Here is a 17062-nt window from a genome sequence, read left to right as displayed (position 1 = left end):
CATCTGAGGCTTGTTCCTGTCGACTCTACTGTAGAAGTGGACTGAACTGCTGTGACATAATTTTGACACCCATGAATTATTTCCACCCTTCCCGTCAGTGTTTGGTTGGTTGTTTTCTGGTGAACTAAACCCACCAATGTTTCATGACCTGTTAGTGTGAAACAGAAACCCCCCTTTTGTGTAAATACCATCAACCAAGAGGAAGTGGTGTTGACTCTGCTGAGATCTGTAGTGCTGAGTCTGAGCTCTGATCACAACAGTGTGAGCTAGGCAACCATGGGAGCAACATCTCTTCTCTGGCTGCTCTGTAAGTACAATACTAGTTTTTAAAGTATTATATTTGCAGCATTTACACAGGTTAGATAGATGCAGAATTGTTTAATGAGGGGGTCAGGGTGCATTCAGAGTTGTTGACCCATGGTGGATGAAGCTGTCAGTGGTTAATGTTGAATGTCAAACCGTCCTGTGTCCTCAGTGTCGACTTCTGTCCTCTGCTGCTCAACAAACCAAGGTCAGACAACGTCTACTGTTAACGGTCACATCGATGTTTGTATAAATTACAGCAAACATCAACATTAAATCTGTTTTCTTCTGGTTCATGAATTTATTTTAGCTCGTCTGACTGTGAGTCCCAGCAGCTCTCAGCTGTTTAGAGACTACCCAGTGTCTCTGAGCTGTGAGGAGGACGACAGCTCTGCTGGATGGAAGGTGATGAGGAACACAACCAGAGGACAGAGGAGTCAGTGTGATGACTGGGGTAGATCAACTGGTTCCTCCTGTAGAATCAGTGTGACCGTCCCATCAGACAGTGGAGTTTACTGGTGTGAGCTGAGAGAGGGAGCAACAAGCAGCAGCAGCATCAACATCACTGTGACTGGTAAGATCAGACTGTGGAGTCAGTGTTGATGAAGCTGTGTGGAAATGGATCAACTGCTGTACTTTGTCTCTGTGTTGAGGTGGACCAGTGATCCTGCAGAGTCCTGTCCTCCCTGTGATGGAGGGACATGATGTCACTCTGAGCTGTCAATCAAAGGAGACCCCTCCCTCCAACCCCCCAGCTGCTTTCTATAAAGATGGCTCCCTCATCAGGACTGAGCCTACACGTCACATGACCATCCACCATGTTACCAAGTCTGATGAAGGCCTCTACAGCTGTGACATCACAGGCCATGGAGGGTCTCCACCCAGCTGGATCACTGTCACAGGTCAGGAGGTCAAAGGTCACAGGTCAGCCTCAGATAGGGCCAACGGGTCAGAAAGACGATGACCTCTGCAGTTGTGAAGAAGTATTTTGGCGAGATCACTGATTTATTCGATAGTGTCCGCAATGTTCCCAGGACTTAGATTAGATTTACACTGAGGTCCAGCTGTAGATGTTGTTGTGGGACACTCCTTAGCGGAGATTTCTACTGTTGACTTTGACCGTCCAGAGTTTGAGAAAACTTGTGGATGTGTCCCATCTACATCTAAATAGGTTCTAGATAAGCTAATACCAACCTACAGTCTTAAAACATCAGAGATGTGTTCCAAAACTCGCAGTAATTCTGGTCTCGTAGGCACTATTCTGGGAATATGGGATGCTCATCATCTCAGAGTGTGTGCATTCTCTGCAAAAGTTCAAGGGTGTTCAGCTCCATCAGGGTTCGAGCTTGTCGTCATTGTGGTTTGTGGTTTTCCTGAACAGAACTTGAAGACACAGCTGAAGTAGAGGTTGAGGAAGTGGTAAGAGCAGCAGCGAAACTGATCAATAGTCTTCTAGATGATAGTTCACTCTGGAGGGTTTCTGGGAATGTCCAACAGGAAGGAGATCCCAAGGTCTTGAAGGGGTTGGAAGTCGAAGTCCGATTCAATCTTTCACTCATGTGTGATGCCTTCAATGTCCTTTTTTATTGGGTCTGATTATTGTTTGCATCTGTTTTCAGAGAAACCCTCCCCCACCACACCTCCTCCCACATCTGGTTTCTCCATTGCTCCTCCCACCTCATCTCCCTTATCTTCTTACCTCTCTGTGTTATGGTCCATTCCATCCGGCCTGGTTCTGCTGGTTCTGCTGGTTCTGGCGGTAAAAGGGTGCATCTGCAGGAAACACAGAGGTGAGGCTCAGACTTTTGGATTCTTGGCTCTTCATTCCACCTGTAGGATCGGTCCAACCTTCAGATCTTCAACCAGAACTTAGTAGAAGTAGGAAAGTGAAATAGGAGCCATACACCTCTAAAATAAATAGAGACAAACGTGAATGTGCATTTTTTTTTTAAAATATCGGTACAGAGATTTTAAATCTTTGGCAGCTTTGTCACTTCAAAACTTCCCTATAATAAATGTAACTTTTGTTAGGCATAAAAAGAAGCAACAAAGAGCACAGGCTCAACAGTTTGTTCTTCCTGTTTGACACTGTGGTCACACTTTTTTCTCGATTGCTAAGACACATTTCTTCTGCTCTCCTTTTCTCTAAACTGTGAACACGAACCCCAATTTTCAAGCTACATTCACAAAACCTCAGGCTCTTCTTGCAAAACCAAACTTTCACCTCAAAACAGTTTAATCTGTTCTCAAAACTGAACTATGTTGTCAAATCGTGCCCCAAGTCAATCAAAATTACATAGAAGCTCTGTCATGTCTCATTGGAAGGAAACAGCCACCAGTGTTACCAGTGTTTGTCTTTTCTTTTGCTGCCAGTCTGCTGCTGCTCAGCTGTGAAACCATCAGAGGACGTCACCTACCAGCAAGTCGTCATCAAACCAAACGGGAACAGAGGTACAGCTTCGTTAACCAGCCTCATCTCTATTATCCACATTGTCTGTCGACTCATTTCTTCTTCTAAGAGAGAAATAAGTTAAATACAAGCTGGTGTTTACCTAGACAATATGATTCATATTGCTCACTGCAGATGCACAACGACAGCCTGTCTGTATCTAGACAGCATACTGTGGCTTCTCAGTTTCCAGTCGCTTTTCACACCAGAGGTGTTAAAGAAAGAACATGTGAGAAAATGGTGATGTAGGCCGACTGTGAAACATAAGCTCCAGTGTGTAATAAATAACAAGGTTTATTGGCAAAGTCTGAATACATTACCCATGAATATATTTGTATAAGTGTAAAATCACTATACGATAAAACCTGTTTGGTTTTCATAGCCTCATAATTCTTCTTTTACATATACATATAAGAAGGGTCTTGCTTTAGAGAGTGTTGCCATCTTGCGCCGCCATGTTTGAACGGCCCAGTCCTAGTAAACTAATTGTTTTGTCCTTGGAGGCCACCGTCACTTTGCCGACACTAGGGGTGAGCGCTGCAAACTAGAATCTGAACACTAGATATCAGGGGTTTTCCCCCCATTTTACACACTAGACCTTTAAGTTCTTCATCTCAGTCAGAGTCAGAGGTCAGAGGTCAGTCAGGACCTGCTCTCAACTCACCTTTCTGTGTGTGTTTTTGTTTGTGTGCAGAGGTTTCTCCAAAGCCAGAGGTCGTCTACTCTTCGCTGAGGACGTCCTTCCCTCCGAACACCGACGTCCTCCAGCTGCAGGTGGAGGTCTGACCAGGTGACCCGGTGGTTCTGAGCAGAAGAAGGTGCATTAATGATGTTTCTGGTGTGGGAACTGCATCAAAGTGTTGGAGAAAGACCCAGTCTGAAGATATTCACAGATGTAGCTAACCACAAAACCTCAAAGAAGAGCAACAGCTCTTCACACCTGAGGGGAAAACATGTTGGTTGATCGTCACATAATGGACTTCCTGTTGGTCAGTTAGTCTCTGCTGCTCCAGCTAAAACCATAAAAACCAGCCGTCTGTTATTTATCAGCAGGATTACGCAAAAAGTGCTGAACTGATTTCCACCAAACCTGACAACATGGGTCAGGGAGCAGATCCAGTCTGGTCCATGATGTTGGACACCGGGTCACTGGTCCTGGTGGAGCTTTGTATGGTTTACTGCAAGGTTGACAAGAGGAGAATTGGTTTATACCAAAGAAACTCATTAGGATTTTACTACAGTAATCCAACAGGCTGAGACATAGAAAGCAACAGTGTGTTGACCAGTGACACGGAGCAGCCAGCAGGTGGCAGCATCAGTCTGCACACTGGAACTAAACCTGCAGGATGAACTCTGATCCACTCTGAGAGAAAAGTGAAATGTGGTTTGGTTTCCCTCAGCCTTCACTCAGATTTCATCATCAGGCTCTTCAGGTGGTTTGTTGATGTTTGGTTTTATGTTGCAGCGCTGACAGGACGTGTCCCTGTGAAGTGAAAGTGAAACGCATGCACCGGCTACATGACGCTCCCTGCATTAATAACCCCACAACTATTTTCACCTCTGAATATTGGAGACGAACAGTGTGGGCCAGGGGAGGGGAGATGGTTTCAACATGAAACCAAACCTCTTCAGGGAAACCAAACAAACTGCAGGCGGGGAAGTTCTGTAAATATGAAATCAAACATGAATCTGCCAGTTTTGTAATATTTGTGTTGATCTTTGGTGAAATGTGTGTGAAACTGTGCAGGTCTGACAATAAAGAGAAACCAAACCAAGAATTAAAAAAAAACAACAACTTTATTTTACCTACGAGTAACAACCCTGTCAACACGTTCTCACTCCCAGTGCGTCAACCCCCTGACGAACGGTCACTGTCCCTCCTCGTCACATGCCTGACTCATTAGGTACCCGTTTTTCGTCATGAGGTGACGAGCGGGGATTTCAATTCATTCCAATGCAACCCCCTTCGCGGCGATATGTGACGCTCAGAGTAAAGTGATCCAGCCGACCGGACGCGGCGCTGAACGACGCACTGAGCTGGAAAACTTTTTTTCCCCTTTGAAGCTTTATTGAACCTGGTGTGTCTGACATAGCTTTCATCCAAGCCGTCATTTTGGTTATTATTTATTTACTGATCTTGGCGTTGGTGCAGAATAATAAATAAACAAACAAACAAACAAATAAATAAATTACATCCTTGTCGGAAGACCAGACGGGGTGGGGGTGTGTAATAAATAAATAAATAAATAAATATTTTTGTCCCGTGCGTAATTGTCAAGATCCGCATTTCGATTAAACTCGCCTTTCTTCTTTTGTACGAGTTGTTGGACGACTGCATTTTCATTTTATTTACTTATTTCCCTGTCCTAAGTCATGTTTATGGATACACAGTTGAATATTGTCATTTTACCCTCGGCATTTTCCCCTCACTTTGCTGAATATCTGTTGATTCATGTCATAAACACGTTTTGTTCATTAAAAACATGTGGTGTTTATTAAAAATATGTTGTTCATTCAAATCGGTTGTTGTTCATTGCAGAACAATAGAATATTAATACGGTGATTTATATACAGATATTGATCGCGCAGTGTGACCACAATCACTACGCACGGAGGCGTGAGGGACATTTGAAACAGCTGTATCAATCGTCCCTGCAGCGACTACTGACACTTCAACCTGTTTTGGCTCTAAACTTCAAAACTATGACATTGCATAGTTTAGGACCTGTTTATGTACGAATTCATCTGTTGTTAGGTCATATTATTATTGCATGAAACACACAATACAACTTTTGATCACAAAAAAACTACCGCACGTAACATTTTACTTTCCGTAGTAAAAAAAACAGGTTCGCGCTAATAACTTTTGAATGGCGTGACGTAATTTCACAAGCTTTCCCAGGATTGGTCGGTGTTGAGTGCTGAACTAGAGGATGTGACGTCATTGCAACGGCGCCACCATAGACTGCGACACTGCCATCTACGGCGTCTGGACGGAACTACAACACCTTAACAGTGTGTTTGTGATCATGAGGAGTGGAAATTAAGCCATGTTGATTTAATTCAACAGCATGTGAATAAACAGTGAGGAATCAGAACAGTTAGACAGCTCTTTTTCAACAAAGTCCAAATAATTCAAGTAACTCAAGTCATATAGGCCTTTTTTTTTTTAATTGCAGAAAACAACATTTCTCCCCCCTTCTCCCTCCTCCCGCCCAGGAACCTTAGTTTATAATATAGTGTAGAATGAACCCGTCCACTGTAGTAATGTTTATGCACAACTGCACCATTTTAGCCAGCTCCTTTATTTCTGGTTTTACATTGGACAAACTGATTAAGGCTCCATTTTCAGGAGACACAGCTATTCTTTAATAACTTCCACATTCGTTGGGTTACGTTCAGAGGTTTATCAGGGCAGGGCCTAGGGTCATCCAGTGTTAGCAATTACAGACCCATCTGACCTTCACAGGGGTCACAGGTCAACTTTTCATGTGAAATTTGACGATTTTTGCTATCAATTCAGGCATAAAACACCAATACTTGGAGCTGGGAAGCTGAAATCTTTAGATTCTAGTCCAGACCTTGGAGCAGATTGAAGATCAGAGCTGTGCTCCACTCAGAAGTGTCCAAAATGGCCATGGTAAGTGTCAAAGGTCACAGGGGTCAAACATCAAAGTTAATCCTAACAAAACACACACGCTTTAAGTAATCATCATGAAATTTAGATGAGTTGTATATCAGAGAGTCCTCTATCATTATATTGTATTCCCATTGCTCTGGGGGCCACGGGGGGCCCCTGGGGGCCACTTCGCTTTCCCATGCTCTCACAGATTCGGGTGTCGGGTCAGTGGATAAGGGCCTCACAATGAGTCCACAGGCCAAGTTTCAAGTGATTCGGTTGGTTTCTATGGAAACAGCGGCCTCCTGGAGACAGAGGAATGCGGCTGTTTGAAGCCCCGCCTCTCGAAAAGTAATGGCTCAATCAGGACCTTTTCTGACTCAGAAGGTCTCTCAGGCATTAAGTCTGAGAGGCTCTGAATCTGAAAAGCTGAAATGGATGAAATATATTTCTAAAAGTCGTACAGTTCTGAATTTGATATCAGTGGTTCCGGGGGCCCAAGACGAACGCGTTGATGTGCGTTCGGTCCTGATTGAGCCATTACTTTTCGAGAGGCGGGGCTTCAAACAGCCGCATTCCTCTGTCTCCAGGAGGCCGCTGTTTCCATAGAAACCAACCGAATCACTTGAAACTTGGCCTGTGGACTCATTGTGAGGCCCTTATCCACTGACCCGACACCCGAATCTGTGAGAGCATGGGAAAGCGAAGTGGCCCCCAGGGGCCCCCCGTGGCCCCCAGAGCAATGGGAATACAATATAATGATAGAGGACTCTCTGATATACAACTCATCTAAATTTCATGATGATTACTTAAAGCGTGTGTGTTTTGTTAGGATTAACTTTGATGTTTGACCCCTGTGACCTTTGACACTTACCATGGCCATTTTGGACACTTCTGAGTGGAGCACAGCTCTGATCTTCAATCTGCTCCAAGGTCTGGACTAGAATCTAAAGATTTCAGCTTCCCAGCTCCAAGTATTGGTGTTTTATGCCTGAATTGATAGCAAAAATCGTCAAATTTCACATGAAAAGTTGACCTGTGACCCCTGTGAAGGTCAGATGGGTCTGTAATTGCTAACACTGGATGACCCTAGGCCCTGCCCTGATAAACCTCTGAACGTAACCCAACGAATGTGGAAGTTATTAAAGAATAGCTGTGTCTCCTGAAAATGGAGCCTTAATCAGTTTGTCCAATGTAAAACCAGAAATAAAGGAGCTGGCTAAAGTGGTGCAGTTGTGCATAAACATTACTACAGTGGACGGGTTCATTCTACACTATATTATAAACTAAGGTTCCTGGGCGGGAGGAGGGAGAAGGGGGGAGAAATGTTGTTTTCTGCAATTAAAAAAAAAAAAGGCCTATATGACTTGAGTTACTTGAATTATTTGGACTTTGTTGAAAAAGAGCTGTCTAACTGTTCTGATTCCTCACTGTTTATTCACATGCTGTTGAATTAAATCAACATGGCTTAATTTCCACTCCTCATGATCACAAACACACTGTTAAGGTGTTGTAGTTCCGTCCAGACGCCGTAGATGGCAGTGTCGCAGTCTATGGTGGCGCCGTTGCAATGACGTCACATCCTCTAGTTCAGCACTCAACACCGACCAATCCTGGGAAAGCTTGTGAAATTACGTCACGCCATTCAAAAGTTATTAGCGCGAACCTGTTTTTTTTACTACGGAAAGTAAAATGTTACGTGCGGTAGTTTTTTTGTGATCAAAAGTTGTATTGTGTGTTTCATGCAATAATAATATGACCTAACAACAGATGAATTCGTACATAAACAGGTCCTAAACTATGCAATGTCATAGTTTTGAAGTTTAGAGCCAAAACAGGTTGAAGTGTCAGTAGTCGCTGCAGGGACGATTGATACAGCTGTTTCAAATGTCCCTCACGCCTCCGTGCGTAGTGATTGTGGTCACACTGCGCGATCAATATCTGTATATAAATCACCGTATTAATATTCTATTGTTCTGCAATGAACAACAACCGATTTGAATGAACAACATATTTTTAATAAACACCACATGTTTTTAATGAACAAAACGTGTTTATGACATGAATCAACAGATATTCAGCAAAGTGAGGGGAAAATGCCGAGGGTAAAATGACAATATTCAACTGTGTATCCATAAACATGACTTAGGACAGGGAAATAAGTAAATAAAATGAAAATGCAGTCGTCCAACAACTCGTACAAAAGAAGAAAGGCGAGTTTAATCGAAATGCGGATCTTGACAATTACGCACGGGACAAAAATATTTATTTCTTTATTTATTTATTACACACCCCCACCCCGTCTGGTCTTCCGACAAGGATGTAATTTATTTGTTTGTTTGTTTGTTTGTTTGTTTGTTTATTATTCTGCACCAACGCCAAGATCAGTAAATAAATAATAACCAAAATGACGGCTTGGATGAAAGCTATGTCAGACACACCAGGTTCAATAAAGCTTCAAAGGGGAAAAAAAGTTTTCCAGCTCAGTGCGTCGTTCAGCGCCGCGTCCGGTCGGCTGGATCACTTTACTCTGAGCGTCACATATCGCCGCGAAGGGGGTTGCATTGGAATGAATTGAAATCCCCGCTCGTCACCTCATGACGAAAAACGGGTACCTAATGAGTCAGGCATGTGACGAGGAGGGACAGTGACCGTTCGTCAGGGGGTTGACGCACTGGGAGTGAGAACGTGTTGACCCTGTACATTTTTTTTCCAGTACACATCCCTCTGCAAAGAACTGATGAAGCCTCTTGGATGAGAGGTGAAACGTCTTCCTAGACAAATAAACAAGTCCAGTTCCTTTATATTTAAATTCCTTTGAGATCCCTGTGCAAAAAGGCAACATTCATAGACAGACATTAAACACATGTATTGCACAGAGACTATTGCACAGTCCGTACAGCCTCGAGCAGCATTCTTTGACAGTTTAATGGAGATCTGAGGGGTAGAGTTTCACTTCACAGTGTAAGTCGACTCAGAGTTCAGGGTTAGGCTCAGAGTTTGTTGAACCTCCTTGCTAGAATACCTAACAGAATAAAGAGTCTTTTGACAGTGAGGAGTTGATCTGGTCTGAAACAAATCCTGTGGTTCTGTGTAAAAAACATTGATTCACTGAGCTTTGCGCTTCACCAGCGCTGAACTCAGGGAATAACCTGATGAAGGCAATAATATTATTTAGCCCTTTTGGCATTTTTATACCTTTTTTTTGTGATCAAGTTTTTATTATTTCACCCCCCCCCCCTTTTTACAATATGCCCACATTAAATCAAATTCACAGCAACATAATTGACATACATACACCACCGTACATCGTACATATACCACTGTACATCGTACATATACCACAATACTGTACATCATATATAAAATGTGTACGTCATAACTGTATGAGCTATTGTCCCACCCTTATCCCACCCATACCACCCCCCCTCCCTCTCCTGGCTTATTTCCCTCCCCTCCCCTTGCTGGATACAGTCAGTATCTGAACACAAAGGGGGAAGTACATCACATACAGTTCAATTAATTAACACAGGAGTGCCAAGTCCCCTTGTCCCTCTCATCTTCTACTAACAAATGTCCAAAGAGTACACCAGTAATAATAGAAAAAAAAGGGTGATCTTATCAGTTCACACTGCCAGTAGTATCCTTCCAAATATTCAGCATACATACCAAACATACCATACAGGTACCCCTCAACTCACAAATCCATATGCACAAATTTCCCCAAACATTTTTATACCTTATATTTTTCTCTCTGTGATGGAGGGGATGAACTCTGACCTCAACCTGGGCATGGCCTAAACTAGAGCGCTGTAATAAGAGAGTAACAACACTTCCATTGACTCCCGTGGTAAGCCTCATGTACCCCTAGTGGCAGGATATGGGTATTGCAAAAGTGCCCAGAAAACCCATTCACTCCAGTGTATGTGTGTTGCCCACTTGCTGGTAAATGGATGAAAACGGCCATGTTTTTGTTTTTAGGTGTCTTGGTCATATCAAATTATACTTATAATTTGGGGTGGTCCACGTGTGGTTTACCTCTCAGACACTTGACAACAACAACAACAACAACCACCAGAACAACAACCAGAACAACAACAACAGCAGTGAGAGCCAGGACTGCTGCTGCCGTTTCCCCCTTCCACATCTCCTGCAGCTTCTTCCCCAGATCTTCCAGTTGGTCCCGCAGGCCTTCTGGTGTTTGTCCTGCGGACGAGACAACAGGAAGCAGCTGAGGTCACGTGACCACAAACCTGCAGTCGATGGAGACACACACACACACTGGGCTGGGCGGACTCACCTGAGTGTGGGTTGACTGTGAGGTGACACATCTCAGAGTGCGTCACTTTACTTCCCCTCAGGTTTCCCATTGAGACGTAACAGCTGTACGTCCCGGCGTCGTCCACGGTGACGTTCTTCAGGACCACGGAGACGTCTCCGTCCTTCATGTCCGGGTCTCTCAGCTCCACTCGGCCTTGGAAAGACGGAAGCTGGTAGCTTTGGTACGAGCGCTTGTTCCTGTCAACCCTTCCTGTAGAAGTAGACGTAACCGTCTGATCTCAGGTCAGGTCTGGTCCACGTGAACACCTGGATGTCTTCACTGGTGGGACTGTGACACGGCAGCAGGACGCTCTGCTCTGGTGCCACCTCCACTTCCTGCTGACCTGAAGAAGACCAAACCAGGCAAACCGAAATATATGATTTTCACCCAAAAAAAACAAACATCTTTCTGTTGATTTGAATAAGAGTGTCATAACTACTTCTGATGGGACTCCTATCTGGACATCTGGATTGATGACAAGTTGTCTTTTCAACCACATGTAGCAGAACCAAGGGGGTCTGAGAAGTGAAGCTCACTTCCGCGTTAAAAAAAAACTGCAATCCCCTCGGATTCCTCTGGGGGCTGGTGTCAGAAAGCAGCATTCTCCATAGACCCCCATGTTAAAATCACCGACTTTACATCCTCAATAAACATGATCAAAGCCTGGTGTCAGAACGTTTTTTTGGTCTCAATCGATAGTTTCTACCCCCACACACACTCTGAGGGGGGTGATTTTTTTTTTAACTCTACCGTTTTACTGTTATTAGGTTAAAACTCTGGCCAATTAGGGCACAGAAACGTTGAGTGACAGGTCCGGAGACAGGCTGCTTCAAGGCCAGTGGGCGGGTTCTCGGCCGGCCAATCCAACATGGCGCTGTTCAGGCCGCCATATTTGAGTCCCAAAACGACTCCCCAAAACGACTCCCCAAAACCAATGGGTGACGTCACGGATGCTACGTCCATTCTTTTTACAGTCTATGGGCAGAACTAACAAAGTGAAACCTTTATTAGCATTCTTTTACAGAAAAAAATCTGGCCTTCCTTATTAGCCACTGTAGGAAGCAGATAGTAGTAGCATACAAGCTTTTTTTTTATCAATAGGCAATTGGACTATAGCTACGGGAATGTCATTCATATGCATGTTTTGCCATCTACACTAAAACTACAGTTTATCACACTGCAATTAGATTCATTACTGGTGATGGTTCATGACCCATGACCCCTGTTTATTTATAAGGTCTTTCTTTAAAAAAAACTCCTTTACTTTTAAGTTACCCAGTTACTCCACTCATGCCCATAATCCCTCGACTCTTACAGTAATATCCCAAATGTTAGAACTGTAGAATTGTTGTTTTTGTATTACTGCTTTATATTTACATCTTGTATATTGTATTGATGAATTGTTTGTAATCAGGGCGTCATCATGGCTTTCAGTTGGCCCTCCCCCAATAAATAAAGGCAGTTTCCAGCTCATGATGCAGCGCCAACTCTCTGCATGCTCGGCTAAATTTAGTTACCAGGCTTTTATTATTAGTCATCATGTCAGTAATGAGAACTCCAGCTGCTGCGTTCAGTTACAGCACTGAAATATAGATGCAGCATGATTAAATACAGTTTCTGTTTTGTTTTTTGGACTCAACAAACTTAGAAACTCAACATGGATGTGACACTGACATCAGTGCTGCTGCTCTTTAAGAGGCATCACACGGCAGGTTATCTGTGTGTGATGGGATGTTGGTGTTAGAAGGACAATGAGAAGCAGTCAGATGGTACATGCTGATTTATTTCATTATTTACAAGAAAAAACAAACAAAACCTGCAGCTACAGCAACAGCCACATGGAAATTGATGCCCTTTATCGTGAGTGCTACTTGGAAACTTCCATGCACAGGTTTCTACTAACTCACCTAACAAAACCATTAAAAAGAACAAATGCATATATATACTACAGTATATTTACAAAACTGAACACACTGCTGCCTCCTCAATATAACAAATGAATAAACACACACCAACTTGTTACTAGAAATAAAAACACCCCCCTGTCTCTCTTATTGGTCCCTCCCACAGCTAGAAGAAGGAGTCCGACCACGGTGGAACCTTTTGGTCATACGTCCTGAAGCAGACGGACAGAGACGTCTAACTCAACTAAAAACAGCTTCACACACACACTTATGGCACAGTGAACAAAAAATAGGGTGCACGACTGCACGTACTTTCTCTAACGTCCCTCTGTCTCAGGTGCAGCAGAGCCGACACCACATCACCTGCAGAAGACAAAACACAGATGGAGCTGCGTAAGAAATCTGCAAATATATAATGTGCAGAATGCTGTGCTCAAATCTAAAAAAGTGCAAATGTTTCTGCCAGAGTGCAAGAGCCAGTGTCCATGTGCACTCTTCAGCGTGGATGTTTTTAATGAGCTCAGCCCGTTGGGTCAGAAGCTTGACGTTCTCACCTTGAGCCACACAAACAACGACAAAACAAAGTAAGAAAACTTTGAGGGAATCCATGAGGACGAGTTCAGAGGAGCAGTTGCCTGAGCGGTTGCTGAGGGGAAAGTGTACATGAGCAACAGGTCAGGTTTATATTTGGCACCGAGGGAGTTTTAGTGTGATGGGAAGATTTGAAAGAACGCAGGCTGGATGTCACCGGACAGACATGTGCACACTTCTCAGCTGAGCTGCATGTAAACTTCTTAACTTCTTAATTAACTAAATCTTTCCTGGAACAGTCAGAGGCTGAGGGGAAGTCACGATGCTGAGCAGTAATGACTCCCTCTCTTTCACTTTCCCTTTCAACTGTGCAACATTCACCCCGAGCCTAAGGTCTGGATCTTCCTCTCCGGCAGTAAACCCCTGTCTTCAATTAAAGAACTGGCTCAGTGTAGTGGACAGATCTAAACCAGTGTCTGAGAGACTCTATCGGGCAATTAACATATTCAAACAAGCCCCCCCCCCACTGTCCCTTTGTGGGCAAACACACTGACTGGAGATGAGACATTAATGAGACTTGGTGGGCACATTATTGCTGTTGTTTTGAATTCTACAAAGTCTGAGTCTTTGGTGAGCTGGAGATAATAATCCATCACACCACTGAATGTTTGAACTGATTTCCTCTGGCCGGAGTCGGAGTCAGTTTATTTGCCATCTGCAGGAGGGAACCCACATTGGAAAACGATTTGCAAGAGATCAACACGAAGGACAGAAGGACAGAAGGACAGACAACAGTAGACAACATTGTTAAAAACCTAGAATGTGGAAGAATAGCGGATGCTATGCAGATGCTAATGGGGATCTCAATAAACATAAACATAAAGGTGGTGCAGGATTAGTTGAAGGTCCAGTGGTCCTCCAGACTGGTGCACCAATCACAGCAGAGGAGGAAACCTGGAGCTCTGCAGATGCATCAGCCACAACAAACTTCCTGTGACTGCAGAGTGTTGAGGCGACAGCACGGCCCCCAGCGCCCCCCGCTGGCAGAGCGCTTTAAAACATTCACATCCACATCAAACAAATATAAGGAGTCATTTCTAAACTGGGATTTTACTCTGCAGAGATGCACACAGTTCACTTAATTTCACTCTCGAGGAATGAATCAAAATCATGCACATCCTCTCCACACCGGAGCCTGAGCGTTGCTTTGCTTGTTTTATTTACATTTTTTGCATCAATCAGCTGATTGAGCTGACAGACTGAAGTGAAGTCTTGTCTGGAAACTGCGTGGCAGGAAGTCACACTCAGACTGAACTAAGAAGGATGTGGGTTATTCAGCCGTGGCAGTCGGGACTGATCGTCATGCTGTGCAGTGGAACGTCTCTCTGTCTGCTCTGTAAGTACCAGCTCTTCTCTTCAACAATACAAATGCTTTACAAAACTTTAGCTTGTTGTGTTATACTGGGCCAACTATCTCCAGTCATCAATCATTTTGTTTTTCAAATTTTTCCCAAAAAGTTGACAGAAATCCTCCAAACTTCAGTAACTACAACCCTAACCCTAACCGTAACCCTAACCCTACCCCTAACCCAGAGTCTGTTTACTACTGGAGGTTGATGATTTTTTTTAAATATTATTTTTTATTAATTCTTTTTTCAATCAAAAATAACACAAACCAAAACATGTGACAAAGACAAACAAAGGAAGAACAAAAAAACAACAACAAAAAACAAAAACAATCCCCCCCCACGTTCTTCACTCACACACATTCACACATCTATGGAGAGAAGCTTACATGAATTAAAGAAAATCCAAAATAAAAAAGAAAATTACAATAATGGAGGTTGATGATTGTTCGAATGTTTGGTTGTGATCGGATCATGAAGTCAAACAGATTATTTAATTTGTTCGATATTTAACCCAATGTCATTTTCCCTTCAGCGCTGGTCTCACTGCTGGGATGCACCACCACCACAGGTCGGTAAACTCTCAACCACACACCAAGACCATGTTTCACTTTGACTAGTGTGTACTCTATTTTTTCACACCTGCTGCTGCAACAACTTGCAGCATGAGACTCTGCTGGGACTAATGCAACAGTTAGAAGATGATCTGTTTCTATGTTGCATGTTGTCCTCATAGAGATGATGTCAGAGTGGATGTTGTTGCAGACCAGATTATAAACACGACAACTGAAAACTGCTGCTTTCATGTCCTGTGTGTTGTGTGGTGAATGCTGCACCTTGAATTTAGTGGTTGTGATCTTGAGGTTTGTGGATCAGGATCTTTTAGAGCTTTCCATATTGGCAACGACATTAATAGTAACCCCTGTCCCAGTTTAGATCATACCCTGAGCTTCAGGAGTCACATGGTTGTTCATCAATAAGCAGCAGCATGAAAACCAGCGTCACCTCCCAGCTTCATGGTTCATGGACGGTTACGAAGGACAAGTCTGACGAGCCTGTCAGCGATTGAATGTCTCTTTGCAGATCCGTCTGGAGAAGAAGACGATAAGGCGAATTTCCCAAAAAACTAGAGCCCACGGCAATCACAAACAGGTCTTTTACATTGGTGGGCTTAACGCCGTGACGACAGAAAAGTGATGTCAGGCAGCTTTTGTTTGACAGCGTGGTGTAAAGGCCTGTGTGGCCTTGATATTCGGGGATGTGAAGGCCACATAGGCATCGGCAACAGTGGGTCCTCCTTTCTCTCGTGTGTCGGTGTAGCCGATGTCATATCTGGCCCTTTGTGTTGTGTTTCTCACGGCCTGCCCTAGGTGGGGTTCGAACCCTTGTCTCCCGCACGGTGCAACGATGCAAACCGTTTTGCCAAGAGCTCAATGAGCGATTGGCAGTCTGGTTAGCACGTCCTTTATGGGTGAGTGAGTGCACATCCGTTACTTTGGCAGCCATTGAGTTAGAGAAGTGCATTCAACTTTTAAACCTTTGTGTGAAGTGGGTTTTTGCTCTACAGGATGAACCAATGGAAGTCTTTACAGTTCATCAAGAGCTGGCGTTATGATCGTCAGAGCATCTTTGAGACCCTAACGAGACTCTGATTCTCTGAATTCTCTCTCAGCTCGTCTGACTGTGAGTCCCAACAGCTCTCAGCTGTTTGAAGAAGACTCAGTGTCTCTGAGCTGTGAGGAGGACGACAGCTCTGCTGGATGGAAGGTGATGAGGAACACAACCAGAGAGACCAGGACTCAGTGTGATAAATGGGGAATTTTAAATGGTTCCTCCTGTAGACTCAGCTACGTCGTCCATTTAGACAGTGGAGTTTACTGGTGTGAGCTGAGAGAGGGAGCAACAAGCAGCAGCAGCATCAACATCACTGTGACTGGTAAGATCAGACTGTGGAGTCAGTGTTGATGAAGCTGTGTGGAAATGGATCAACTGCTGTACTTTGTCTCTGTGTTGAGGTGGACCAGTGATCCTGCAGAGTCCTGTCCTCCCTGTGATGGAGGGACATGATGTCACTCTGAGCTGTCAATCAAAGGAGACCCCTCCCTCCAACCCCCCAGCTGCTTTCTATAAAGATGGCTCCCTCATCAGGACTGAGCCTACACGTCACATGACCATCCACCATGTTACCAAGTCTGATGAAGGCCTCTACAGCTGTAACATCACAGGCCATGGAGGGTCTCCACCCAGCCGGATCACTGTCACAGGTCAGGAGGTCAAAGGTCAGCCTCCAGTTGACCTTGTTTTGACCTCATTAGTGCAGCTTCAATGATAAATCTTAAAACGTATTTAAATCATTTTGATGAATTTCAGACAGACCCACCACCACAGCTGGACCCTCACCCACCTCTCCTCCTGGTTCCTCCACCACCTCTACTTCTCCTCCTCTCTCCTTGTTGTTGCTTCTTCTATCCGTCTGTGGACTGGTTCTTTTGGTTCTGTTGGTTCTGCTGGTTCTGCTGGTAAAACAAT

At 44.1% G+C, this 17062-nt stretch overlaps 3 protein-coding genes across 5 annotated transcripts in view; 1 reads left to right on the top strand and 2 right to left on the bottom strand.

Moving 5' to 3' along the window:
• LOC146968372 (butyrophilin-like protein 2) overlaps positions 1 to 17062 on the bottom strand; it is a 35365-nt gene that overhangs the window by 10182 nt on the left and 8121 nt on the right. The window lies entirely within an intron of this gene.
• LOC146968374 (uncharacterized) lies at positions 277 to 16902 on the top strand. Its single transcript, XM_085760336.1, has 9 exons — positions 277 to 307; positions 957 to 1220; positions 1923 to 2093; positions 2677 to 2754; positions 3447 to 3532; positions 10417 to 10607; positions 12934 to 12989; positions 16179 to 16415; positions 16549 to 16902. Exons 1-9 carry the CDS (start codon positions 277 to 279, stop codon positions 16860 to 16862), a joined length of 1428 nt encoding a protein of 475 aa, XP_085616462.1. The 3' UTR covers positions 16863 to 16902.
• Positions 3682 to 13285, bottom strand: LOC146968375 (uncharacterized). Of its 3 annotated transcripts, XM_085759140.1 has the most exons (5): positions 13151 to 13282; positions 12909 to 12959; positions 10672 to 11035; positions 4036 to 4115; positions 3682 to 3930 (listed from the first exon to the last, which is right to left on the bottom strand). In XM_085759140.1, the coding sequence occupies exons 3-5, from the start codon at positions 10817 to 10819 to the stop codon at positions 3928 to 3930; spliced, it is 231 nt and encodes a 76-aa protein (XP_085615266.1). In that variant the 5' UTR covers positions 10820 to 11035; positions 12909 to 12959; positions 13151 to 13282; the 3' UTR covers positions 3682 to 3927. The 3 variants fall into 3 exon arrangements, 2 of the variants coding, with proteins under 2 accessions (XP_085615266.1, XP_085615265.1); XR_015034200.1 differs by lacking the exon at positions 4036 to 4115 and having other exon boundaries at positions 3685 to 3930; positions 13151 to 13285; XM_085759139.1 differs by lacking the exons at positions 3682 to 3930; positions 4036 to 4115 and adding an exon at positions 9815 to 10577 and having other exon boundaries at positions 13151 to 13283.

This window comes from Trachurus japonicus, chromosome 18 (genome assembly GCF_045865225.1).
Source record: "Trachurus japonicus isolate A0001 chromosome 18, Traja_1.0".
In the NCBI taxonomy this organism is placed as follows: Eukaryota; Metazoa; Chordata; class Actinopteri; order Carangiformes; family Carangidae; genus Trachurus; species Trachurus japonicus.
This window is presented reverse-complemented; position numbering and strand designations above follow the sequence as displayed.